The sequence below is a fragment of the Platalea leucorodia genome (genome assembly GCF_965183815.1).
Source record: "Platalea leucorodia genome assembly, chromosome: 4".
Classification (NCBI taxonomy): domain Eukaryota; kingdom Metazoa; phylum Chordata; class Aves; order Pelecaniformes; family Threskiornithidae; genus Platalea; species Platalea leucorodia.
The window spans coordinates 59,319,622-59,346,237 of NC_138826.1; the positions used below are offsets into that span (position 1 = coordinate 59,319,622).

At 40.8% G+C, this 26,616-nt stretch overlaps 1 protein-coding gene across 20 annotated transcripts in view; it reads right to left on the reverse strand.

The window, feature by feature from the left end:
• Positions 1-26,616, reverse strand: part of CACNA1C (calcium voltage-gated channel subunit alpha1 C) — a gene marked incomplete at its 5' end in the record, with an annotated part of 481,188 nt that overhangs the window by 191,156 nt on the left and 263,416 nt on the right. For all 20 annotated transcript variants that reach the window (XM_082309318.1, XM_082309328.1, XM_082309322.1 and 17 more), the window contains 2 exons: positions 9-148; positions 7,909-8,048. In XM_082309318.1, coding sequence (XP_082165444.1) covers positions 9-148; positions 7,909-8,048 — 280 coding nt within the window. The remainder of the gene's footprint in view (positions 1-8; positions 149-7,908; positions 8,049-26,616) is intronic.

The following is a 26,616-nucleotide window of genomic DNA, read 5'->3' on the forward strand; positions in this document are numbered from 1 at the left end:
TTACTTACTAGGAACTCCAGACACCAGCCGTAACGGACGTAATACTCGGAAAGCCCGCAGTGCTTTAACATCGAATCCGGCACCTTTTCCTCCTATTGAATTCCCCCCATCTGCTTTGGTTGCTTGTTCTAAAATTGCACTAAAAAGCCTGCAAAAAGAAAGAGGAAACAATCTGTAGGCAGACAGCAAGGCTTGGGCTAAACAGGAACAGAGATCATCGTCATCATATCACCCAAACTATCTCACAGACCTGTGAAGAGTGTCACATATCTCAGTCGACATTCGCATATGGTGGAGGAGAGACAGACTCTTCCCATATGCAATAGCCTAATGGTGATGTCTATATCATTTGCAAAACACTTGTTTCTGGAGCAGACTTAAACATGACATGCTCCTCCTTCAGCCTCATGGCTCCTTGCAGCCAGCTATAGACTACCCCAGCGACCAGCCTGCCTGGTGGCACATGGAGGGGCGCTCCCTGCCCTGCGCCCTGGGGCATGCCGGGTGCTTCAAAATGGCCATTCTGGCAATGCCTCATGCTGAATTTAAAGGATCACCAACAGCAGAGCATGTGAGTCAGATTTTGAAGGCAGTCTCCATGCTGTCCTTACCAGACATTCTGGACATACTCAGTGGGAGTTGAGTAGAAAGGCAAGAAAGCACAAATTTTAGGTTTTGCCCTTTCTGCTGCCAATACTTTGCTATCTTTCTTAACCAACAACCCACCTTGGGGAAAAAATCATCATCCATAATTAATCCAATCATTAATTATCTGTCACCTATTTTTACAAGGAATTAAGATTCACCAAGGTCACTGCAGGTAGAACTTGGGGTAAAACTCAGGGATCCTTCAAGGTGCAAATTTTTAGGTAAGGGAGCATGCTCAGATTATCTGCTTGTGTATCCATCTGTAAATCCCCTGATGCATTGGCTAGGGAAAGCACAAAACTGTAGGAGTCTTATTATTAGAACGTTTTATTATACCAGTCTTAATGTTTTATCTTGGCTAGTAGGAGTAGCTGCTTTAAGGAGATGATGTCTCACTCAGAACACATTTGAAAAGGCAGAGCAAGGCAGAAAAGACAATGTTCTTCTGTGAAAGAACTGAAGGCTCACCCTATGTGTTAATAACAACTTCATTTAATAAATTAGCTTTCAGGAAACAGTTTCCATTTTTCTGGTAAAACATTAGTACCTTTGGGGGAGGGTGGATTCCTCATGAATTTGCTAATGACATTGCTTTCAGCCTTGAAGTCATCAGCTTGAACCCAGCCAAATTCAGTAGACGTTAAAAGCTGTTCCAGTCTAAATGGATGTTTGGTGCTCTGTAGAAAAAGCTTGCCTGCGAGTGGCAGAGACCCCGTGGCCCATAGCATGCCATGGAGGTACCAGAGGTAATTTTAAAGGAGCTGCCTAGGATGCCAGAAACAGCCTCGTTGGAGTGGCCTGGATTCAGCACTGACTGATTTTTCCCTCAAACTTTGCAGTCTGCAGTGCCTCTGTCAGGATCTCCTCTATGCGCCCTGACTGCCATATTCCACAGAGAGCCCCCAAAATGCATCTCAAGCAGAGACTGAGCTGCCTGATTGCTTTACAAGGAGCTCCAGTCCCTGTAGTCTGTGGTTAAAACTTACTGATAGGGCCACAAACATAGGGAGATTGCCCTGGATAGAAAAAGGAGGATTCATTTACTGAAGCATCTAAGCCAACACATTTCCCCATCACTAAATCCACACAAAAATGTGGATTAGGGAAGTGCAAACACAAAATTAGTTTCTTAAGCATTTGTTTTTTTGGTGTTTTGTTTTTTTTTTTTTTTTTTTTTTTTTTTTTTTTTTTAATTTCATATAAAGTCTTATAAAACTTGTCAGCTGTGCCTGAGGAACTCCTAACTGGATCTATTCAAAGCCTCAACTTCAAGCACTGCAGAAAGATTTAACAACTAGGTAACAAGCGTGGGAAAAACTGTGTGTGGGGAGGTTGGATGCCGAGTTTGTAGGTGTTGCAGACTGAGAAGCAGGATGCAGAGAAGACAAAAACAGAGCCTATGAGAAATACAGCGTTGACTACAGATACCACAGAGAGAGATAAACAAGGGCTGATGAAAAGAACATGAATTATTGGAACGTATGTATTTCTTGAGCTGCGTACACAAATTATACAGTTGCAATTTTCTGCTGGTCTTCAAAATAGAAACACTGTAGGTCAAATTTGGCCTAATGTATTTCCAGTAAGCTAGTGATTAAGCTCTAGAAATGTACTCTGTTTCTTATTCAAACACTTCTATCTTCCTAGTCAACAGAATTCCTATACCAGATGATGAGTGACATACCTATACAACAGTCCCAGTCTCCTGGGATCCTCTGGAGGAAAAAGAATTCACTGCAAAAGGTTTCTTATGCCATTTTTCAGCTTTCTTGCAACACTGAAGACAAGAAATCTCAAGGAACTCTGAGTCAGCAATTGTGCAAAACTGAGAGTCTGTTCTCCTGGTCCCCATCATCAGGGGCCCCATATTTTACCAAACAGCAGCTCGTGGCAGCTGGCACCAAGGGCGTTTCTCCCACCTCTTATGCAATGAGCAACCCATGGGCTGCTCTAGAATTCTGCATTCTAAGAAAAGCTAAACGTGCTAAATTAATTCAGGAGGAGCAGAAACACAACCAGTAGGACAGCTCGCTCCACTGGAGCTAGAACCTGCCTTCCCAGACTTATGCAGCTCCACTGCAGGCCAGCCGGCCCTGTTTGTGTGCTCCAGTGTTGACGTGCTAAACGTGCTGTCTTGAGGTACCCCCAGTCATCTGCCTACTATACTTCAGGAATAATTTGCAGTAATTCCTGCTGCTCTTCATTTAAAAACCTACATTTAAACTTGAATTGCATTACTCCTGCTAATCCTGCTTTAACGTATTTACTCCATGCTTAATATCTCCCTCTGTACTAATCCTGCTTTTTACTAATGCAATACTACTTTTTATATATCTCATTTATTTCATTCTCTTACCCTTTTGTATTGGGACCTAGACCAATATGGCCTACTGAATCTCTACTCCACTCTTCAAATTTATAGTACATCTTGCCAATCCTACTTCATTGTCCCTATCATCTCCTGAGTTAGAGCACGGACAGACATCTATGACTCAGAGGCTACAACTACCACATGCTTTTTTGGCTATAACTCGTTATGAACCAGAGGGGAGGAAAAAAAATAAAATAATAAAGTGTCCTGTTCAGAAATAGCACCAATGACAAGACACAGAAGAAAGGTAAGGCTTCTGACAGCCCCTTCCATTATCCTCTATTAAGAAAAAAACCACAAGCCATATACAATTTGTAGTTTCTATGAGCTCTATAGACTCATTCTAATTTTTCAGCTAATTGTTTTCCAACCCTAAAAGAAATAGATAGATGTTAAGCTACTGATATAAAACAGGAGGCCAGAGTCCTTCTACCCTGTATTTACATGGGAAGACCTGCTCCTTGACGAAAACCTCTGGGAAAAGCTTACAGCAGGTATGGTGGAGCAAGGTGCAGTTCTTTCCTTCTCTTCTCAGCAGGTGAGTTAGCTGAAATGCACACTTCAAGCATGGTGTGAGAGAACACTCTGCTGACGGAGAAACCAAAGTTTGGATGGTATAAAAATGCAAGAGGGCTAATCTCTTGTGGCCACTGAAAATCTCACCATTTAAAAAAAAAAAAAAAAAAAAGAAAACAGAAATCAATTTTATTTCCTTCCAGCTAACTACTTTCTGCCAGCCTAAATTCATGCCCCATTTTCATTTGGATATAGTACTTTCCACTGACAAAGCACAATTAACAGCATCTTGATTTCTGAATTTCAATTGTGACATGATTACACCTAAACTAAATTTATTTGACACACATGAACTGTAAAGCAGAAAATAAATTTCTATCACACACATGTATGTATGAAGACACTCCACTTTTTTTTTTTTTTATTTACCTGTGAGGTATGAAGCTAGCCTCACTGTTTTTCTTTCTTATATTTTTGTTTCCCTTTTGACATCTGAAATACCAAAAAGGTTTTCACTTGGCTAGATGGCCACAACAGCGTGATAAGGCTGTAACCTGCTCTACAGCTCTTCATCTCTTCCTCTGTGGGAAAGGCACACTGATTTTTATAGCATAAAAAAAGAACTTGTCAAGGGCCTCCAGAATACAAACAGAAAACAGAAGACTTGGTATTTCTAAGGCCAAGAATCAGCAGAAAAACACAGCTCACAGAATCCTCATAGGTATAAAGAAATAATAAAGTACAATGATTTTTTTCATGATGTTTTATAGTTCACCTGTGATTTGTGAGTGTGAAAGTGTTTGGGTCTGCCCTTTAGAAACTCCCCACAGGTCTTCAGAAAGACATACACTGTGACCACATTTTCCAGTCTGCTCTGAATTTCAGATCCTTTCCAAATACCTTCACTGCTTACCTTCCCAAGTAAGACTGCCTTTCAAATTACAAAACCTTTTTTTCTGGCAGAAGCTATGGGTCCTTGGAGAATGACTGTGCTTGGCCGACAAACCACAGCATTGCCAGGAAAGACAGACATTCTTCTAGCACAACATTGTCAAGTTAGCCTTCTCTCAAGAGAAATTTCCTCCAACAGCCTAATATTAAAGGACATCACTGTTATACCTGAAAGTTTTAATGTTTTCCAAAAGAGGAACAGTAAAACTGAAGGAAGCTGGAAACAATTTGACTAATTGTTACTGTTTGTGGGTTGTGCCTCATTAGGCAGCTTAGGGGTGTGATCTCTACACTTTAATAATGTTCTTATCCACAGATCCTCTGATTGATACCCACACACACAGACATTTTTCTTTAAAGCAGCATTTAATGGTCTGTGCTATAGCAGGGTCATAGGCTATTTAAAGATAAGCTAGAATCAAGCTTTAAAAGACTTAGCTGATGAATAAGCAGATCTCCCACGGCGCAAGAATGATAAACTGTTACATGCTTACAGGTCTAAAGTGCATCCTTTCTCCAGAAAACGTAGCAGTTGCGTTCAGTGCTCCCCTCTGCTGCTGCTGCTGCTGCGTATTCCTGTGGCCTTGTTAGAACCACTGACTAAGGTCCTTTTGGATACCAGGGACCTATCTTCAGAAGGCAGGGGAAAGTGTACAGGCACATTTTTATAAAAACTGAGACTTCCCTCTAGAATTTATGCTTGCTCCTACACATGTTCCTTTTCCTCTTTCTCTACTGACTTGTATATTTTAACATAAAGGAAGACAGTTGTGGTGTATTATCTCTTCAAGATATATGTGGTAAGCAGTGTATACTAGGTGGATTTAGAGACAAACAAAGGATCTAAAACCTGTCTTATTTTTGCTCCTTTAACTTCCAATAGTACTTGAACAAATACTTCCCACCTATCCTTTCTATTTTTTGTAGCAAGGACAATCATTGAAAATGAAGATGATTCCTAAGGCAGAACAAGCACGAATGGCAATTACCACAGTCGTTTTGGGACTTGATGCTTCCAGTATGAGTCCCACACCGTCCTTTGCCCCACACACCAAATAAATCCCCTCTTCCTAGTGCTATAGCTGTGTCCAAACTACTCACTTTCCCCAATAGCTCCATCAATAGGCAGAAAAAGGCACCACAAGGAAACGTTACCAGCACTTGCTTTCTTCCTCCTCTCTCTCTCTTTAAAATTTATTTTAAATCTTTTCCATGGGACTTCCTCCCTGGCAAAATATTAAAATACACTGAAATTTAAACATAAAGGGTTTTTGAGGGGTTTCAGGCAGCCCCTAGGAAAAGACGACAGGGCAGAACAGGAACAGATGGTATAGCCATGTAGATTTTGCAGAGGGGTCGTGGAGAGAAAAAGCAGTGCACCAGCCTAGGCTGTGGTACTGTACGAGTGTGTTTAAACAGATAAACATCAAAGGAACCCATCTGGCCTTGAAGTGGAATCTGTCACTTGAGATTGTTACTATTTAACAGAGACCTTGGGGGTCTTGGCCATGTTTATTATACTCATCTAATCCCTCCCCAGCTACATTTTTTGTTCCCCATCTAGTGACTAAGAGCTGCTGGAGGCAAGAGCAGATAGAAGAGCTGAGAACTGCAGCTTCTGTCAATGGCAAGGGAATTAATTTCAGTCTGAATATCATCTTGCTGATTAACTGCCCTAGTAGGAAAATTAAAAAGGACTGTACTTACACTCAATATAATGCTGCCCTGTGATTTCTGGAGCCCTGCTCTTTCACATTCCAATGGAAGAACAAGAGGTAACGCGTCCTCTCTGTGAAAAGTCTCTTTCTCATAAAAATGAAAAGGGAATAATCACATTTACAGGACTTTTGTTCTCCAGTCTTTCTTCAACTTAAGTAGCAACTCCTAACACCATGTGAGATATCCAAGGGCATTCAAAGGCAGAACCAGCTACAGAATTGGACATCAATGCCAGGGGAGGGGTTGGGGATTTGCCAATTTCCAATTAATAATTTGCTGTGGGTAGGAATGAAGGAGAAAGACAATTGGGCACTGCCATAAGAAGAACTGTTATGCCCACGTGGAGGCAGAGGTCTTGGGACTAAGAATAAGTTCCAGCTTGTCCTCCCTCCCCCTTACTGGGAATTCTCCTTCCACCCACTTTTCCCCATGATGATGGAAAGTGGGAGGGATTAGGTAGCACACAGCAGTATGCTGACGTAATTTTTTGGGGCCACCACAAAAATGGTTAAGAAGCTAGATGGACTTTGTTTGGGGGCAGAAATTATGATGGGGTTGATGACTGAAAGTGTCCCTTTTGATGTTGTCCCTAGGAGCTGACGTAGGGTTTCCTTGGTAAAGAGGTGAAAAGACTGCAAGTTTTCGTGGGCGATGAAACTCTTTAACAATGGAGTGGTGGGAGGATGGGACAAATTACTCAGGCGAAGAAACACTTGTTCTCTTTGTCTTCAGGGGTAGTTTATCCTTAACCTCTTCCCTTCAACAACCACAATTTGAACCCCTTGCTTATCTCTTACCCTCAGGTAGAAAAAGCAGAAGGTGTTTTATTTTGCTCTTATTTGAATAAATTAAATGCCAAGCTTGAAAAATACAGAGAAGAATAACAGGATTAGAAAGGTTGCAGCTCAAAGTGGCAATTTGATGTACAATATTAAAATTAGTCTTTAAAAAGGTTAAAACATTAAAAGGGTCATCATCAAAAACATTGAAATCACCAGCAGAAGAGTGCAATTGAACTGAAGAACTTATTTTGGTTTGTAAGTATGAAAACCTGGGATTTAAATTTTTCATCCATTTTAAGAATACGAAAAATCAGTAAAAGTTCACAAAATAGCAGAATTTATTTGTCATACAACTTTAATCTTAATTAAAGGATCCCACCTAGATATTCTTTTTTAATATTCATGCAGATTTACAAACAAAGGGATTTTCTTCCAGTTAAGCATATTCAGGCATTTGACTTTGTCCAATAGCTTTGCACTACTTCCTCTTTTTATCCCTGTTCCCAAAGAGCAGTTTAATTTCCATGTCTTGCAAACCACTAAGAGCCTTGGAAAAGGCTAAGTAACAAGGGATACCAGACAGAAAACATGCATCAACTGATTGTCAATCCTTAATATTTACCTGAAGATAAATCGCTGCTACACACTGAATGAATTAAGCATGAATCAAGTTATACCTGCAGAAGACCAGTGAGTTAACTGTATTTTCAGACTACACAGTAATACTTGGTAAAACACATGGAGTCTGTAGAGGTCTAACACAGGAGGGACAAATGGTGGTGGTAGGAGAAACATGATGGACAGCAACCTCTAACATCACCCATAAGTAATGTACCAAGCATTCACCCACCCTCGTGCTCCCAAAGTTTCCCAGTGTCCCCACGTGTGCAGTGTGTTCAAAGACAAAGTGTTGGTACTCACCCTACTACCACAATTATAAAATCTAGTAAATTCCAGCCATTGCGGAGGTAAGCGTTGGGGTGAAAGAGAAGTCCATATGCTATTACTTTTAAAAATGCTTCCACTGTAAAAATTATGAGAAAGAGATATTCCACTCGTTCCTGTGGAAGATAAGAGAACAAGAGAGACAATGGTTAGCATGAGTGACAAACCATGGATAAGGACGTTTTCTTCTGCCACAGTCCACCCATGCAGCCTCCAACTCTCTCACTCATCACTTGGGTACATCTAACATGCAAGGCTTGCCAGAGGGCTTTTCTCCTCATGCTTGCATCGTCTGCAGCCAGTCTGACAGGATGGTGGCAGTAACTTTTGATTAGGCTCTGAAATTTACTGCCCTTGCCTTGGTAGGGACTGACCACTGCACAGGCCTGTGCAAAGGAGAGGGTCAACAGGCACGTTCTAGCAGTCAGCTCTCTACAAAGTACATTGCCAAAGTATTGTCAGACATCAGAATGAACTGCATCCAGTCCTTTTCTACCTCTGGAGAAGAAACATTGCTGGATGCAATGCTGTGGAGATAAACAGGGAGAAATAAAGGGAGTGGCCCACCCAAGACTGATGTGTGTGTCAAACTGTGCCTTCTTTGGGATTCCTTTTTCTGTTGCTGGGGAAAATGTAGGCTGAATATTGGTGAAAAATGATTTACAAATCAGGCTGAGTAATGCTAGAATCTTTTAGTCATTCCATCAGAAATGTACATGTCCCTGTGAAATGCAGGCTGCAATTAAGCATATCCAAACAAAGTCACTTCCAGTGACAGTACAGTCTGATTCAGGACAAGCAAGAAGGCTTTTGGAGTCAGCACACAGGCTCACTGTTTCTCATATCTGAGTTTTTAGCCCCAGTGTGGAAGAAGGACAGTAGTGTTGCAGAAATGGTAGGGACCTCCACCTAAGTAGGAGGGAAACTGCAGCATTAGGTAATCACTACAAAAGTGCTGCGTGGCAAGCTGAGTGGGAAATAAGTACATGACAACTAGATGACAGCAGAGGGAGACTAGGTCCCTACAAGGTTAAACTACAAAGTTATTAAAAGTTCACACTGAAGAAATAAAAATATGAGATAAATACAAATTAAAACATCCTAGGCATTCCTAGTCATATCTTATATGGTACCCTGCAAGACAATCAGGCAGGTCACTACTTTAGTTTTCTTTTCAGCTCCAAACTGCAATTGCCCTGTTCCTCTGTCCAGCTGAATGCACGTATGACTCTTTCATATGATACAAAGTGTGCAGGATTACAAAAAATCATTCCATCATTTAACTCAGCTGCCCATTTGAACCTCTTCCATTCAGCTTCAGGTAACTAACAACTCACAAGCAACCCATTGATCAAAAAAGGCAATTTCCAGTTCGTCTGCATGTTCACATTAACATGTTATTTTACACAACTGAGAAATTCCATCTGACAGTAGCAGGCACATGTTTGTGCTTTAAAATATTGCGGTTTTCTCTCAGACAATGCTTTCACAACACCTGCAGTATTATTCCCCAGTGCTTGGTATGGGGAATACCTAAAAAAGAAGTGTCATTCTATAGTTATCTGATTGTTGTAAAGCTTTTGAATGTGCCCACAGCACAGAATTTACCCATTGTTGTCCCAGGTGGAGATGGGTCAGCACACTAAGGACTTCCCTCCCTTTGAACTCAGAGAAGAAAACATCAGTATACAATATTAGTGACTACTATGTCCCCAGCTCTACATATAGTAAGTGAATTATTTTATTTAGCACAGGAATTGGCACATAAAAGAGCTAACAACCAGGAGTCCAGCCATGGGCTTGGCCACAGAAAAGAGCTCCATAGTGGCTTGCACACTCCTAGAAGGGACTAACCTGGCAGTCCTTCTCTCTCCACTGCCACTGACAACTGAATGGGTACTAATTGGTGTACAAACCATACTAAAACAGACCCAAATGATCAAGCTGTATGCACACATCTGTAAAGTAAGACGAGCTGTCACAAAACTTCTTAAAAAACCAACAACAAAGTCATTGTGTGATAGGAAATCTTTACACGGTGTCTTTCTGATTGCCGTGCACCTTTGTGCTGCCCCATGCTTCTATCAGCATGGCACAAGGCCAGCTGCCAACCCGCGCGGCAGGCAGATAGCCTGTGGTAGCTCTGCCTGGGAGGCAATGCCCTGCCTCTGAAAGGACAAGGTAAAGACCGTATGGAGGCTGGAGGAAGATGGAAATGGGCTCTGTGGGGGAAGAACATGCCCTGAACTGAGGATGGGAGCAGGCAGCATTGCATCTGGGATGGATGTGGCCTCGCTAGGGATGAATGAACACATTTTAGGATGGAAACAAAGATTTCTCTTGCTGCAACCCAGTCCACTAATGGGTCTCGCTCCCTGTTTCAGCCAAGGGCTTTCCACAGTTGTGGGTAAGCTGTCTTTCCCTCCTGCAAAAAGGGTCACAGTAGGTCCAAGACCACTCTCTCATTCAGACTACCTTTGAGGTTGCCCTGTGCTTTCAATTTATCTGGCATCCCACTCTGTAAACAGAGACATGGGCTCATGGAGAAATGCTGTAGGCCCTAAAAAACAGACTTCCCCCAAAACCTCTCCTGGCAGTCACAGCCACAGCTGAGACAGCTACCAAGGGGATGTTGAGGAGGCTACCCTCTAATTTAGTAACTCCAGGTCCGATTTAAAACAGACTAGCAGAACAGTTGAAGAGGAAGACTTAAAGCTGCTCCTATGCTCAGTGATTTAACAGCAAACACTGTCCTTGACCTCCAGGTGCCCTGGGACAAACGCTGCTGCCAGCTCTGTGTCTGGCTTCGTGCTTCTGTGGCCACCGTGCTGTGCTGTGCAGGGCTGCCCAGCCAGAAGAGCCTTTCTACTCCATGAATTTCATTGAAATACCTGTACTAATGCGATCAAAAGTCCAAAAAAGCAAATACTTGAGAAAACTCTGGAATAATTTTTGTTTTTGAAAGATTTAATACTGCACAGAGCAGCCACTATTTCAACAACTTACAGGTTCCATTTGGTTGGGTTTAGGAGCCTCATACCTGTTTGCCTGTAAAGAAGCCTATGAGACTACAGACTGCTGTTTTCTTATTGTAATAATGCTGCTTGTTGAACCATGTTATTGAGGTAATAATATGCCAAAATATTACACACACATGCATATGTACACTTATACATAAATATATGTGTATATACATATACAACTACAAACCGTTTGAATAAATTCCTTACAGTGCTCTGCTTAAGGTGGAAAGATCCATAAAAAATAAAATTCTATAAAAGCCTCTGAAATGAACATAAGATACAGAATGCTGAGCAGAGGAGAGAGGTTTTATGATCCTCTCCACTTAAATTAATGATTTCAGGATCTAAAACTGAAGGAAAAATACTGCCAAGATTAAACAGTGCAGCTACTCCAAGACCATTTCAGTAAACTACTCCTGCTTAGACTTGAGAAGAATTTGAAAAGCCTACTAATTAGTGTTCCATTTTCTCTTTGTATTATAAAACTCAAGAGCTGTTATGAACACAGCATAACTGAGTAATGACGTAGCGTAACCGGGCTCCCAGGAACCTGGGTGGCAGTCCCAGTTCTGATGCCACCCTGCCTGGTGAACTCTCAGATGTGACTCAACCACCCCCTGCCTCAGGTTAGAAATGAGAGGAGGGCCTGTTGCCCTCAGCAGCCGCAGAACGATTAATTTGCCTCTTCTAAATGGGCTTCTACACTGCTGGCTGCTCATTTGAAGCTTTGCTCTCACAGGTAAGGCAGACTGGGCCCAGTGTTTCAAGCTCCCAAGGGACATAGCACTGCGAAGTATCCATAACCCCCACTCTTCTGAGAAGCCCATTTGGTGCCTTTTTAAAAGAAACCAAGCTAGGCAAATATTGGCACTTCTCTTTGAGAGAGCTCCGTACTGATACGGAGGGAGGGAGCTGCCTGCTACCTTTGTGGGAAGGAAAGGAGACAGCAACAGCATTTCCCCTTGAAACACAAATTCAAACCACAACATCAAAAGAGAGGGAACATATTTTGGAGCTGTAGAAAGGGGGAACAGTATTTTTTCATTTGTGTCTTAGAAATGGGAACCATGCTGATGTGGCTGAGAGACATGAAGCGTATTGCAGGTTGCAGAATTACAAAGCAGGAGCTTTCTGCTTGGGCAATAGTGATGAAAATGTTTTGAAAACCAGAGAAAAAAAACCCAACAACATATGAGTGGAAGAAGAGAAAGGACAAAGGTTTTAGAAAACTGACCAGACTCTGGAGCATACACAGATGTTCTAGGGCTGCTCTACCCCTGTTATTTTTGAGTTTGTTTTGTTTTTCATAGGTATAGGACATGAGCATCAGCTGCCCTAGCTGTTGAATTAGCCAGGACTAACATTACCAAGAAACAAAATGTACATCATCTTACTCTTAACAAAGAAACAAACATTAACTTACCGTTAAGGCTCTAAGATATATTTCCAAAAGAGGATTACTGTATTAAGTACAAAACCCCTCTAATCCCATTTGCCTTCCGAAGACGTCATAGGTTTGTTTTTGTTTATAATTTTTAAACCGTACCTAATGACAGCCCGGGTTCACAAAAGGAGTCTGAAAACAGGAAATCCAAGCAAATTACTGTAGGGTGCCATAAGGCTTTTCTCCCATCAGGAGAGGAATGAGTGGACCAATGCTGTTTCTGAGAAACGGTCCTCAATGATTCACTGTATCTTGATCCTAGCTCTCCAAACCCCATCCACCCAGCAGCACCACTAGGTTATAACATTTTCTTTGCAAGAGCTACTCAAGGCTCAAATCGCAATCAGGTCCTCACCTCTCATACACCCCAGTCTAAAGAGTTTACAATCTAAAATTCAGTCACTACAAGGTTTTCTCAAACTTTGCTGTCTCTCTCTAGATCTTTTATATTTGAAGTAATGTGCAGCAAACCCTGCACAGCTAGAACCTTTATGAAGCTGCCCGTTTGACCTTAGACCAAGTTACGTCAGTGTCTGCGTTATTATTCCCTAGTGCTTCCTTAAACATAAGAGAATACATTTCTTCAGTAATGCAAGTACTCAGTAGTCCAAGGAAAACAGCAATATTTTAAGGGCCACTGTCATATAGGATATTTTGGCATTAATTGCATAAATAGGCTATAAAAGATACAAGTCAGAGTGGAAGCACTCAAACTTTTTGCTAGTAGGGAAAACAATCTTTTCTGATGGGCAATAAGGAGATTAAACTGCAGTGCTGGGAAAGATGGCCCAGAGACTTTATGAAAAAAGGTTCCATGTTGTTGGATTACACGTTATCATCACATCTGAGATATGGATATCCTCACTGTGTGAATATGCTGACCTGAAGGCTACTGTTAGCATTAATAACTTTGACCTTTGGTAAGGAAGAGCCACACGTGTGCACTTAAAGAATCAATTCAATAAAACAGATGTTAAGACAGGTTTGTTGACGTTGAGTTACTTCTGAACATACTCAGTTACTCAGGAGACTTTTTCAGCTAAGTATGCATGAAAATAGTACACAAGCACAGGAGGGAATAAAATTTAAAGGAGAAAACATGTTTGGATTTTTTTTCTTTCTTTCTCCTTAAAATTAATGCCATTGCAGAAACAAGTGGCCATATCTATTTGTTTGATAAAGAGAAAGGGATGATAACATAGCATGCTGCTGAACATAACTCAATTTGCTGTTACTGCTGGTCGTAAAACACCATGTCCCTTCTACCTGTTCCCCAAAAAGAATATTCCCAAAAACTAAGCAAAAGAACACTATCTGATTTTACCTGACAAGGATAAAGTAAGCCCAAAGAAGGAAGTAAGCGATTAGCAATCAACTAAACATAACCCACCGTGTTGGTGAACAGAAATCAGAACAGCTTCTGAAAGGCTGGATTTCCAAATATGATCAGCATTGCCTTCTTTCCACGCCAACCAAAGGCAGTGTCTGTATAACATCAGGCTTTACAATGACCAGAGTTAAATTCACACCAAGTGCTGCAGAAATACTACCTTTTAACTAACACCCGTAAACGGGAGATACTCTCGCGTGCAGCTACTTTAAAGGTGTCCAATGCTAGAACAATAAATCAAAGGCAGAATTCTCACTAATTATAAAACAGGAATATAATGCAAGCCAGCCTTTGGTACTTTATGATAATTCATAACACGCCCACGATCCATTTAAAGAACATCCACTGAAATGAAAAGACATTAATAGTTTTGAATGATTACAGACCTGATGCCCTATATTCATGAGTTCCTTGGCAAATCAACGAGTATTTCATACATCACTCTCTTGTGGGATCTGGTCTAAGCTCCTTATTTTTCTTACAGCACTTTGGCATGGATCAAGTTGAATTTATTTATGGGTTCAGTGGAATTACATTTTGTGTCAGAGTCCAACTGTAATACAAAGCCAAGGTACAAGGGGGTCAATCCCTGTGCTACGTACCTTGTGCAAACACACTTTCCCTTTCAGTGAGCCATATGTTCCTTATTTACTCAAACCAAAATAGAGACGATGAATGCCATTACTGATCTGATTTACCATTATTTCACCTACAGTTTTTACTAACATTAGGTGGAGAAACAGTCTTCAGCTATACAGAATAATGTAATTATTGGAAATCCTACATTTCAGAAGGGGTTGACATGCTAATATCATTTGGACCACAATATGAGAGGAGCACTATGTTGAAACCTTTATACTAGAGAAGATTATGAGCAACTTGATTTAATTTTGAAGACAGCCCTGCTTTGAGTTGGAATTTGGACTAGACAACCCACAGAAGTCCCTTTACAACCTATATTTTTTCTGTGACTCCATATGCATATTTTATCATTCTAAATGCACCTCTAGTCCTCAGAATAATCTAAAAAACTCACTGTTTCCTTTCCATTGCACATCAATGCTTCCCAGCGGGATACCTCATTCTCCACAACAGACATGGTCAAGCGTGCACCTTTCGGGATTCATATAAAGGATTATGCATCCAATTGGACTTAAAATTTGGACTCTGGTACTGGTTAGATAATGTCTAACCTATATAAGATTTTTCTTTACGGTGTTTGGCTGACAGTAGCAGAAATCTCTTGGGTGTTGTTGCTCAAGATTTCTTCTTTTTTGGACTGAAATGGAACAATAGGATCCTGCATATATATGAGTTAAATCCAGAGAATATATTCTTTATAGACTCAGTTTTTCTTTGGTGCGACTGAGAATTGAAGCCATCTAAACAGGCCGTGTACAAACATTCCAACCTGAACAGCTCTGAAGAGGCAAAGAATGTCGTATCCTAGTTTCTTTTGGTTTTGGTCCACTACTCTGATTAAATTGAAATAAACTGTCACTTTATATTCCAATCAGACCAATAAGAGATTACCCTTCTAGGAGGAAACAACATTAGGGAAGGCAGCATAAGGTTTATGACTGAGGGAGCCTCATTTAGGATCTCTGGATAGAAATTAAAAGCTGGCTAGGTGTTGTGTTCTTACCATGCCTAGGAATTAAATTCACCCCTAGAAGAAAGCTTTTACAAGTTTCCTTTATGCAGTTTCAGAGGCAGTGAGGCAGTCCAGTGTCTCCTCCCAAGGTTAACACAGCCATTTAAAACACCACAGTCAATTGTCCGTCTACCAACCACTGATTAAGGACAGGGTACCAGAAGCATCCATTTAAATCAGAGCAGCCCCAGTATGACAGCTACATCTAATAGATCAGCACAAGGTATATCGTGTCTCATCCAGCTCCCAAAATGACTCAAATAAGTTAGAAATTGGCTACTCACCATAGTCAGGTGTTTGAACTCGATCATGTATGCAATGAGATATACAAGTCTATCAGCCATAAAACATTTCAGTGCTCCTTTTTGTTAATATTTTTTATTATTATTAATATTAAAAAACAGTGCCCTCTAGCATAACCTAACTTTTCTGTGCTCAAAACCATGCTAGTGTTAAATATTGAGCATTTTGTCGCCAGGCAGAGCAGTAAACGTATATCCTGCTTTAAGGAGGAATTCTAAAAACACTATCGAATTAAATATTAACTCACTAGGACAGTTTCTGAAAGGTCTCCTTTACAGCGCATCACCTAAGCACAATACACAAGCACACTTGCTTTTGGAAACAAGCTACATGACCTCAGCAATAACTATTCTAATGATTTTATTGTTTTGCACCATCTATGGGCTGGTTCCTAAAGTCACAGGTCCAGAGTTGTTCTCATTATATCATTTTAATCTGATCATCATTACACGATCAGTGCTTTCAGTACATTATTTTTCAACAAGTCTCTCAACTTCTTAGTGGTAGCAAAAAAGTTTAGCAAAGATGAATCCCAAGAGTCTGACTGCTGAAAAGAAGTAACCCTGTCCCCATGAGATTTATTAATTTCAAGTCAATCACATAATTTCAGGAGCTGACGATTTTTTAACTGCTTGGAATCAACATTACCACAACTGTAGTTTGTCTGCCTTGTAAGCTTAGACTGCTGTCACATAGAGAGGCATGCTGAGGAACATTCATGTTTGTATTCAGTCATCTTTTCTAAGAGATCACCGAAAATTCAGCCCCAAAATTAAGGACTGAATTTCCAACAGAGCTCAACGTGTGAATAGTGAGTTCCTTTGGAAATATGCCCATAATGAGACTTTCTTTGTGCCAAGGGTTTTTACAATCCCCTCATGGATAAGGGGTGTGGAGGAGTTGCATTCCGTACCCTTAATTTAATGAAGCATCTTTTCTCTCAGAAAGCTTTTTTTTTTTTTTTCTTTTTCAAAATTATCTGCTCCTACAAGGTTTTGAGTAATTCTAGTACATGCCAGGTTAGACTAAAATATAGTGTAGATCAGGGAGAATTTTCCTACTAATTTTAACATGGAAAGTATTATCCTCTTAGTAGGTAAGGCAGTAATTGTCTACAGGCCGAATTCCCCTTTTCTCTTCATTCTCTTTATAACTTCTCAGGTGATGCTAAAGAATTAGAAACCTTCCCTAAATTGCATTGCAGGGGGAACCCCAATTTGAAGGGGGCACCACCATGTACTGAGCGGACAGAATGACTGACATTGCCTCTCTCGTGCAAGCCCTTGACATAGCGCATGGTTTTAGACAAGTACAGGGCTGGTGGGGAAAGACGAGAAGAGCCAAAGAAAGAAGTATTTGGGCAGCTAGCATGGGATCAGATGTCAGCAAACATGGGCTCCTCAAGAAACCATAGCCACATCCAGCACAATTTAGACCCTCTGTGAATTACTCTCAGCTACTGAGCTGAGAACTAGAGAGCCACAAGAGACCCCTTGCAGAAATCTGGCCCTGAATCTTTGTTTTAATAGGCTGCTGAGCACAGACTTTTCTCTGACTGACCACCCAGAAGAGCTCATCAAATCCCACTTTTAAAACATTTCTGTCAAATGTATTTTAATCCAATCACTCTTGTGCATTTTATGATGCTCTAATTTATGTTTTTAATCTACTACAATTCTTTTATAATTGTTTGTGCAGTGCAGTGACGCCTGACAGGGAATGCCTTCTAAATAAATTGAATTTATGACTATTTATAACCTCTCCCTCTTGAAACTTCTAAGCAAATAAATTGGTCCCACAGTTCAGTGTTCTAGGGCTGGGGTGTCTCCGTAACACATTCATACAAATGCACGATATAGACACATGCATGAGAGAAAGAAAGAGAGAGAGATGGAGTATGTACGTGTGCGTGACCTTTTCTTTCCATGAGTAACTTAAGGGCATATTTAACATTCTGTTCACACTGCTCATGGCAGACAGGAAAAACACAACTGAAGGGAATGAAAAATGAAAAGTCCTTGCAACTTCTCCACCTCAGCCTCTGTCTTTGCTTTTGGGGGGCAAAGATTTCCAGTTTTTGTATACTACCTCTGAGTAAGTTTCTATTTGTTTGCTTGCTGCTTGAATAGACAGGGCACATGAAATGAGGCAGCTATAAGAACCTTTGACAAGCAGCACATAAAACTCATTTTATTTCCTTAATGGAAGTCTAATTGGTAATTAAAAACATGACTGTGACCTGTGCAGTACCCAGAGAATAGAAATGGACTTTAAACAGATAAAGCTCACAAGGCTGCAGCTCTGCAGAGTAGCAAGATTTCTTCCGGGCAAGCAGAAGTGAAAGAAGTGCTTTAGTTTTTAGCAGGTTTTGCAAATTTAGGCTAATCAAAAAACCCCAAGCAACTGATATTCTTTGCCAGTCCTTCTGTCCCTTGGTTGACTCCCACCAGCCACTCTACTAACCCTCACTGTAGCAGCTTCTGGTGTTGAAAGAGACCCAGGGACAAGAAGCTGGAAAGTGGAATTTGGATTCTTGCCCTGCCCCCTTCCCCGTCAGACTGGGGCATGTATTTCCCTTTCTTGTAAGACAAGCATGTGTTTCATCCTCATATGTGTGCGTATTGCAGGGGTAAAGGGGCAAACTAATAATATTGCCAAACACCACCACCTTCCATCCAGTTAGGCTGGGGCTCGGTGTCAAGTTGGTGGAACTTCAGCCTGCAGGACACTAGATCACCCTCACAAAGCCCACAGCAGTGCTTGGGTAGGTGCAGAGTAATGCAAGGTCATGTCATAACAAAATATTTGGATTTGCTTCAAGCAAGCCAAACACATGAAAATCTGGGAATGTTAACACATTTTTGTTCAATAAAAATGTTTAAACATAATGCTCTGTTATTTCTGCACTGAAATGCTCTGAGAACTTTCCTTTAGGGACAGTAGAAAGGGAGAATATCACATATAGAACCCTTCAACTTTTCATTCTAACAGTCAACAAAACCAAGTTTCAAAATATTGGAATTTCCCAGACAACGCCCAGATTTCCACCAGCCTGACTGGCAAACCAGCAGGAGGGAAAATGGAAAGAAGAGAAAGCTCTGAAATGAGTTAATGCGTGTTAATGCATTTAATTCATTAAAAACAAGGAAGAAAGATTTCTAATGAAGTTCAGGCATTAATAAGGAATGAACATTGCACCCATTCCACTTTTTGCAATGAAAAGTCTGCAAAGAGCTATAGTGAGCTGCTAATTCTCATGCCAGAGGAGAGGAGAGGCAGCCAATGTACCTGTGTTTTCTCTTACTATGGTAAACCCTTAAGACAATATTTATTCTCATGTAGATATACTTAAAATAAAAACTATGAAAAATATTAGACTCTGGACAGTGCAAGGTCAAGAATGTTATTAATGTCCTATAATGCTCTTCAATTAAACTCAGCTTGATTACCATCTGGGTAGTTTGCAAAAAGGCATACTCTTCCTACATTCCCTGGTTTCAGGGGTGGCTTTATCTCCTGCAAGCATTGCAGGCTGTGGGATCTCTGTCTAAAGGGAAAATTAGGTTTCAGCTGGCCTGTCTGAAAAAAATCTAAATCCCACCCACAACGAGAATTCCCTTTCATCAGTTACGGTCAAATCCTTATGACGCCCATCAGTCAGGAGGTCACTCCCGGTGAAATGATCTCTAAGAACTCAGCCAGATTTCCTCTACGTCAGACAGACTACTGCTCAGGGCTGGCAAGCGTTTCGCCAAATGGACTTGGATTTCAAAGATTTTGTGTTCACTTGATGAAAATAAGATGTTACACACTCTGTGTTTTCACTTACTCTGTTCCCAAGGCTCCCTCTCTCTTCAATCACCGTCAGGCTCTAAGCAAACAGGATCATATTGATCTGCCTGAAAATTATTTTTAATGCTATTAATGTTATAGGCTGCTGTACTGGATGTCTTCCAAGTTTTTCATCCTGACTAGCTGTTCTGACTGATCTGTAATACACTAAACCCATCACTTTCGCCTTGCTGCTGGCCAAGTCCCAGCTCACACCACAGAAATAAGACAGCCAATGCCTGTACACGAACTTCGGTGGGGCAAAAGTGTTTTATTGTGCTCAGTACGTACTCTTCATAGCCTCGCAGACTCTGCACAGTGTCATCCCATGACATTTTCTGGCTTTTTACCCCTCCATTCCCCCACTCTTCTTTCTGTACATTTTAGGTCACACATAGTAAGGTTGGGCTCATTCCTGCCAATGCAAAAGTGGCAGGAGCTGGATAAACTCCTGGATGCTGTTTTAAGACAATTATTCTCCTATCATATTGTTATCTCCCAGTCAAACATGCAATGATTAGTGTGTTTAACTGAAGACTACCACATTAAATTCAGAAACGTCAAATCAAACTACATATTTAATATTGCAAAAAGTAATACCTTAAACGAGTGGTATGGTATTGCAGGTAAAGCTTAAAATGTATCTTAAAAGATACATTGTATAATAAGCTTAGACTCAAAAAAAAAAAAAAAAAAAAAAGAGGATAAACCAGATTTTGCATACACTTAAAAAAAATCTCTCATGGAACAGATTTTAAATGAAGTCCTTATTTGGACATAATTTCCACCAACTTCTAGAAGGTCTGCATGAGCAAGAACCAAGTAAGTACAGTAAGCTTTAGCCCAGTAATACCAGAAATGTTCTCTTATAGTAACATTAAATCAAATTGCACAGACTTGGGGGATTTTAGTGTTTTCTTTTAATTATCTACAAACTGCACTAAGGCAGTGTTGTGCTAATGTTTGAGCTCAATAGTGGAACTGATTAAAAACTATAATTAAAGGGAATAAGCTGCTATTATTTACAGAACAGCAAAAAGGGTGTAAAAAGGAACAAACGTAGAAATGGTGAAAAATAATTTCAATGTTACTCTTTCATTCTGTTTTGACTATCTTTGGTACCACTAGTAAGTAACACATAGATGGAAAGAGAACAAGTTTTGCAGGTAATAAGCATTGCTCAGTCCACAGTTTCTTCTAATCCCTTGAAAAACTGTAAGAACAAACACAGCAACCTAAAATTTTTTTTGTAGAATATTTTATGGATGGAAAAGGACCTTGTGATTAAATTTTTGCAAACGCTTTTATACTTTGCTGAAATCTTCCCATTTTAGTTTATTGGTCTAAACTGAAATTTTCCAAGGTCTTTTTTTTTCTCTCATAACCATTCCCTCCTTATAGGATCCATCAAGATTCAGGAAGATGTACAAAACCATTAAGTAAGATAGCATGTCACAAGGACTCCAGGGTGACTCCACAAGCTACTTTCCACAACTTATTTTCCAGTCATGTCTGCCACTTGCATGTCCTCTGTTTCACTCTCCTATGCTGTCTCACTCTGCTTTATTTCAAACTCAATTTGTTTTTACAAGGAGATGAAACAAAATAAGTAAGGAGGACTATAAATCCACTGGCCTATGGCAAAGGCCATAAAATAAAATAATTAAGAGAAATTCTTTAATTTTAATTAGCTTCCTTTCTGCAGTCATTCCCTTCATGAAAAGTTCAATTACCAAGAACTGATGCCATTAGATTCACTGTACTATATTATGTTTAGTTGGGCTGTTACACAGAAAAAAGGAAATGACAGTGAAATCTCTTGTATAACTTGCCAGATGTGAAACTAGTAGGGCTAAATTATCCCACAAGTCTTCCAGAGCTGACTGAAAGGATGAGATTGCCAGGGATAAGTTTGTCTCATCACCTTAGTGCTTTAGATCTTCAGAAAAGGCTCCAGGGTTTATAGTCAATCACAGACTGAATGTGACTCAATGTCATGCTATTGCAAAACAAAAAAAGCAAACAACATGCTGGGATGTGTAAACAAACGTACAAACCACAAGACGCAAGAAAAAGTCCTTCTGCTATACACAGCAGGGGTGAAAGTTCTGCTGAAATTCTGTGAATGAAGGAATACAGGGACCGACTGGAGAGGGACTGGGGAGACCAACAAGGATCTTCTGAACCTAAGACAAACAACCTGAGAGGAAACACCGTTGTGAGGCTGTTCAGCGTAGATAAGGCAAGACAAGACAAGGCTATAGACTGCTGCAGAGAGGCGGTGAATAACCCATTTGCCTGCATCCACTTTGAATACGGCAGGAAGTAATGGCTTTACACTGGCACAAGGAAGGCTTAGGATGGACAATAAGGAAATGTTTCCTTGGGATGCTGGTACTGGTGATAGGGCTGTGCCAGAGTACACTGCCTGGGAAGTTACAGACTTTAAATCACTATAGGTTAAATCCTCCTGTGGGGCAGAACGACTAAATGGCCTCCCAAGGTATCTTCTAGCCCTAGATTTGTATTCCTGAGGCTCTAACAGATGTCCGTGGCCACAAGACCCAGCCAGATTTATCTCATCAGGGAGGCAGCTGTCTATTGGTTTTGGACAGACACACACCAGGGGACAGTCCTTCTGTATTCATGAGTGAATAGCCTTTCAAAATGTCTTTGACACCCGTGCAGCTAAAGCAGATCAATGAAAAAAATCTGTTAGTCGTTTGGGATTTCAAGGAATGCCTCCATATGTCATCATTTGAAAAAGGAGCTCAATAGCTCTCTTGTGGGAAACGGAATTCAGGCTTCTCCCCAGGGCTGATCAGTTTAGAAATACCATTGCGATCGCACTGGAATGGAGTAAGTTTTTCTGTTCTTATAGCGTAGTTTCAGGGTTTTCTAAGATGACGTAGAGGCTAAGTTAAGCGGAGGTATCTTCCCCTCTCTGAGAAGACTCTCAAGTATTATCGTTCTGACTGATTCCCATCTGGGCTGGTGATATTCATGGTGGAAGTTTCTCTTCCTCAGTGGATACGCCTCTGAAGGGCATTTGGGAACATGACCTTGTGAATGTTTAGTCTTCTTTTGATCTGTTTTGCTTTGAGTCCACAGAGCCCCTGTAGCAGAAATCTATGAGCTTTGCTGAGCATATTTTTAATTAATCCTGGACTTAGAGAAATTTGGGGATTAGTGGATTGCTGAACTCCTTATGTCTCTGGAGCAATGCTAGAGTTTCCTTGTTACAAGGAGCAGAGAAAGAGTCAGCATTTGTTGAGACTTTGGCTTAGGCCACTGAATCTACCAATTTCCACGTATCAGAGAAGCCTTCAAAGCAGCAATACTACTAGCTTGAATAAATATAGTCTCCTTCATCCAAGGGTTGCAACAGACTTCACAGACAGTAACAAATGAATTAAAATATAAATCATACCACACGGGTAAAAGAGAAACTGCCTCTGTTTCACAACTGGGAAAATTGAGAAATGCATAGGATAAAGGTATTTGAAGATCTGAGGTCTTCCAGTTTCTAAGTACCCATTTTAGGACAATGACAGCCTGATTATTTTTTTTCAGAGACACCAAGTGGTTTGTTGACTAATTGGAGCGATGATGCCTCTAGGGATAGGAGCTTGGCACGCTGACTTGGCTGACTTAACCAGCTAACGAGCTAATAGCAATTTAGAGAAGATGAACCTCTGACAAGCATGAAAAGAACTTGTCTAAATGTTTAAAAATCTTTGATTAATTCCTGGTGGATGAAAACTGAGATGTTGCTGTCTCTGCCCCTCTTTGTCCCACTCGGTTGCTTCCACTCCATCTCCCGCCTCCTGTTTCTGCCATCTTTCTATGCTTTTGTCTCTTTTTTGTTGCTTTGTTTTGCACCTTGCTTTTCTTCTCCCTGTACACAAGGATTTCCAGAGGTTCAGCTGAAACCGCAGGTGTCTGGGTCTCCATCTCCAAAACACAAGCTGTTCAAAACTGAGGGACAAGTTTGGAAATTGGACATATCTGATTACCACCTTATCACAAAATCAGGAGTGGGATGGTGGAACCCTGGGAAAATACTTTGCTATTCCACACCGTAGCTAAGGTGTACTTACCAGGCAACGTTCATGAGGTGCTAAAGAAACTTCATTATCTGAGAAGGGTATTTTTTGGGTCGTTTCTGTAAACTATTCTGATATATAGCGCTATAGCAACACACACGTTATTTGGTGCTGTTTGCATTGTAACATCAAAACGATACCAAGACATCACAAATACAACCGCAGCACCGATGGGGACCAGAAGCGCCAAAACTCTCTCTCAACCGGCAAACTATGTCTGAACAAAAACCAGTCAAAACCAGTCTAGCAGCCTTCTGTTGCCACACTGGTTAAAAGCAGCGAGGATATGATATAACATATCACAGCGTAATGAATTTATTGTATTGTAGCTGGTATATAGTTTCATTTGCTAAAACCTCACTACTGTTTAATCTACAATCAACTGCTGACTGGGGTGCAGAAGGCTGCAGCATGCCTTGCACGGTAGAGGTATGCTGCATTTACACTCACCAGAGAGGGAGCTGCAATACTTTTTGCACAATAGAGTTCTGCTGCTCTCTTCATAAACCCTGACTTGGCTGCCAGGGTCCTAATGAAGTTGAGTTAGACCCTGTGCATCAACCTGCCGCTCCTCCTACCTGTTGCTCTGTTTTTTTTTCTCTGTGAAACCAAAACGTCCCTTGCGAAATTGTGCTTCAGTTCGACTAAAACAGTAACTGACAGGATGCGCTCTCCAGGGCTGCAACAAAGTAATGTGGTAGGCCTCTGCTCTTATAAACGCAGAACAACGTCCAATCATATAAAAAGACAGTGCACCTACTGAGTGCACAACGAGGTGTACGTCTCTAGGTCTCTCTTGTAAAATAGGCACAGTATAGCTCACTGCTCAGGCTATGGCACTCCTCCTTAAAAGCAATCAGAATTCACTCTGTGGGTAGATTGATGAGAATGGAGATCTGAGATCAAATTCTGAGCAGATCATAAATAAAAGGAGATAATATTGGCTCTCTGTTGACAGTATGCATTCTTCCCTAACGTAAACTTACCACACTCCCTACAAATCTGTACTGGTGAGCTTTTGGTAAAGCTGGTGTTCTGGGGCATTGCAGCGTGAACAAGGAAGACCTTCACAAGGAGGGAAATTGGGGCCTCTTATAAGCAGCAGTCGGTGCACCAAAAAGATCGGTGGGTCCCCAGAAAAAGGGATGCGGCATCGTTGCAGCCTTAGCTGTGTCTGCAATGCCCTTCCCTCACCAGGGCTCCAACTTTGTACTCTCCCAAGGGGAGCTTTACAGCTTTCTAAAATAATCTTTATGGGGCTGTGTTTTACCAGGCAGTAATTTCTGAGAGGAATACTGCAGTTTTAGCAGCTATTCTTAACTGTTTAAGAATATGCTGGTGTTTAGGAAAAAAGAACCCAAGAGTAAGCAGGTACTATCAATTTCTGATTATCACTATCTTTGAAATTCATCTCAGTTAGGAAGGAAAAAAAAATATGTGCTGTCACACATAGAAGCCTATGAGCATCAATATGTTTTAATGGATAGATTTTTCTCATGTATCTAGCCTCTGAGTTTTTCCACCTCTGAGCAAGACGTAAAAATTTACCACATCGTCTGTACTGCTTCGTAACCTGAAACCCCAAGTCTCCTTAGGAAACTTTCCTTCAGAACAATTTAATAAGATGTGATATTAACATCCCAATGGCTTTTCCCTCATGAGTTAGAAGTGTCACTCTCTCTGTTTTGACTAATTTCTGCTACATAAATACAGCCTACCTTGATTAGAGAAATTCCCATGTTCTGCATTTTTTTGACTGGTGAGGCTTTCTTTACTCTGTACCCTGAGCTCTTAAGTGGCTTTGCCTCGTTTAAAAGCTGTATCTCTGCCCAGCATGCCTGCATTCCTGCAGAGAGTTGCTTAATCCCTCTGTATACTCCCAATCTGCCTGCCAGGAATGCAGAGCATTCCCAGATCTTTAAATGGAGGCGACACAAAAATCTATTTTCTTTTATTACTGGAAAAGAATCCCTGTACTATTTAAAACAAACAAACAAAAAACCCCAAAAAACCAAACAAACAAAAAAAAAAAACCCAAAAAAACCCCCCAAAAAACCCCAAACAAACAACAAGCCCCCTCCTTTTCAGTATTACCCTTTTTCCCTGTTTTACTCAATTATAGCTGATTGGTTATTAACTGCCATGATGTATGAGTCATGCAGGATCTAGGACACAGGATGTGTTCAGAGTTGCCTAATCATGTTCTAATATTTAACATGTACACTTGTTTATTAGGTAATAGAGTTGTGCATCATATTTACATTGTCCTATATTAATTTGGGATGTTACCACTAGAAGGGCCAGAGAACGATAAACAAAAATGATACAGGCAAATGAGGAGGAAGAAAGAAAAACTAAACCAAAGCACAATGAGAAACAGACTCCCAGGGCATGGGAAGGAAGAATTCGCATTCAGACTTTTCTGTTGGGGCACTTGTAGGTCTCATCTCAGTTATACGCATTTAAGCTCAGCCTAACTTCCTTTTCATTGTGCTTGTCTAGTTTTACCCTAAAGCAGCCAACCTTTCTACACCTCGAATTTTCCTCAAAAATACCTAGCTCCCAAATGCCCCTAAAATTGCTTCAGTATATGAGGACAGCCATCTGTGCACCAGATCATGACTTTTGCTGCCTGTTATGAAAAGTGCTGACATCTGCCTCCAATTACATGAGGAAAGGGACATCCTATATGAAAAAAAAAAAAAATAAAAAAAAAATGCTTTTCTCTGTTCCCTCTCTCATTCCAGCAGTTAGCTCTCAGTCAGCACAGCAGACACAGCTTTCGAAAGAGCGCACAGAAGGAAGCCAAGCTGTCTCAAGGTGAGGCAGATGATCGCAACATTGTATTCAGTGGTGGTGCATGCATGCAGATGAAAACACAATTTAGCCTGAGGGTTCCACTCTAAAGAATCGTTACCTTTTTCATCGGTAAA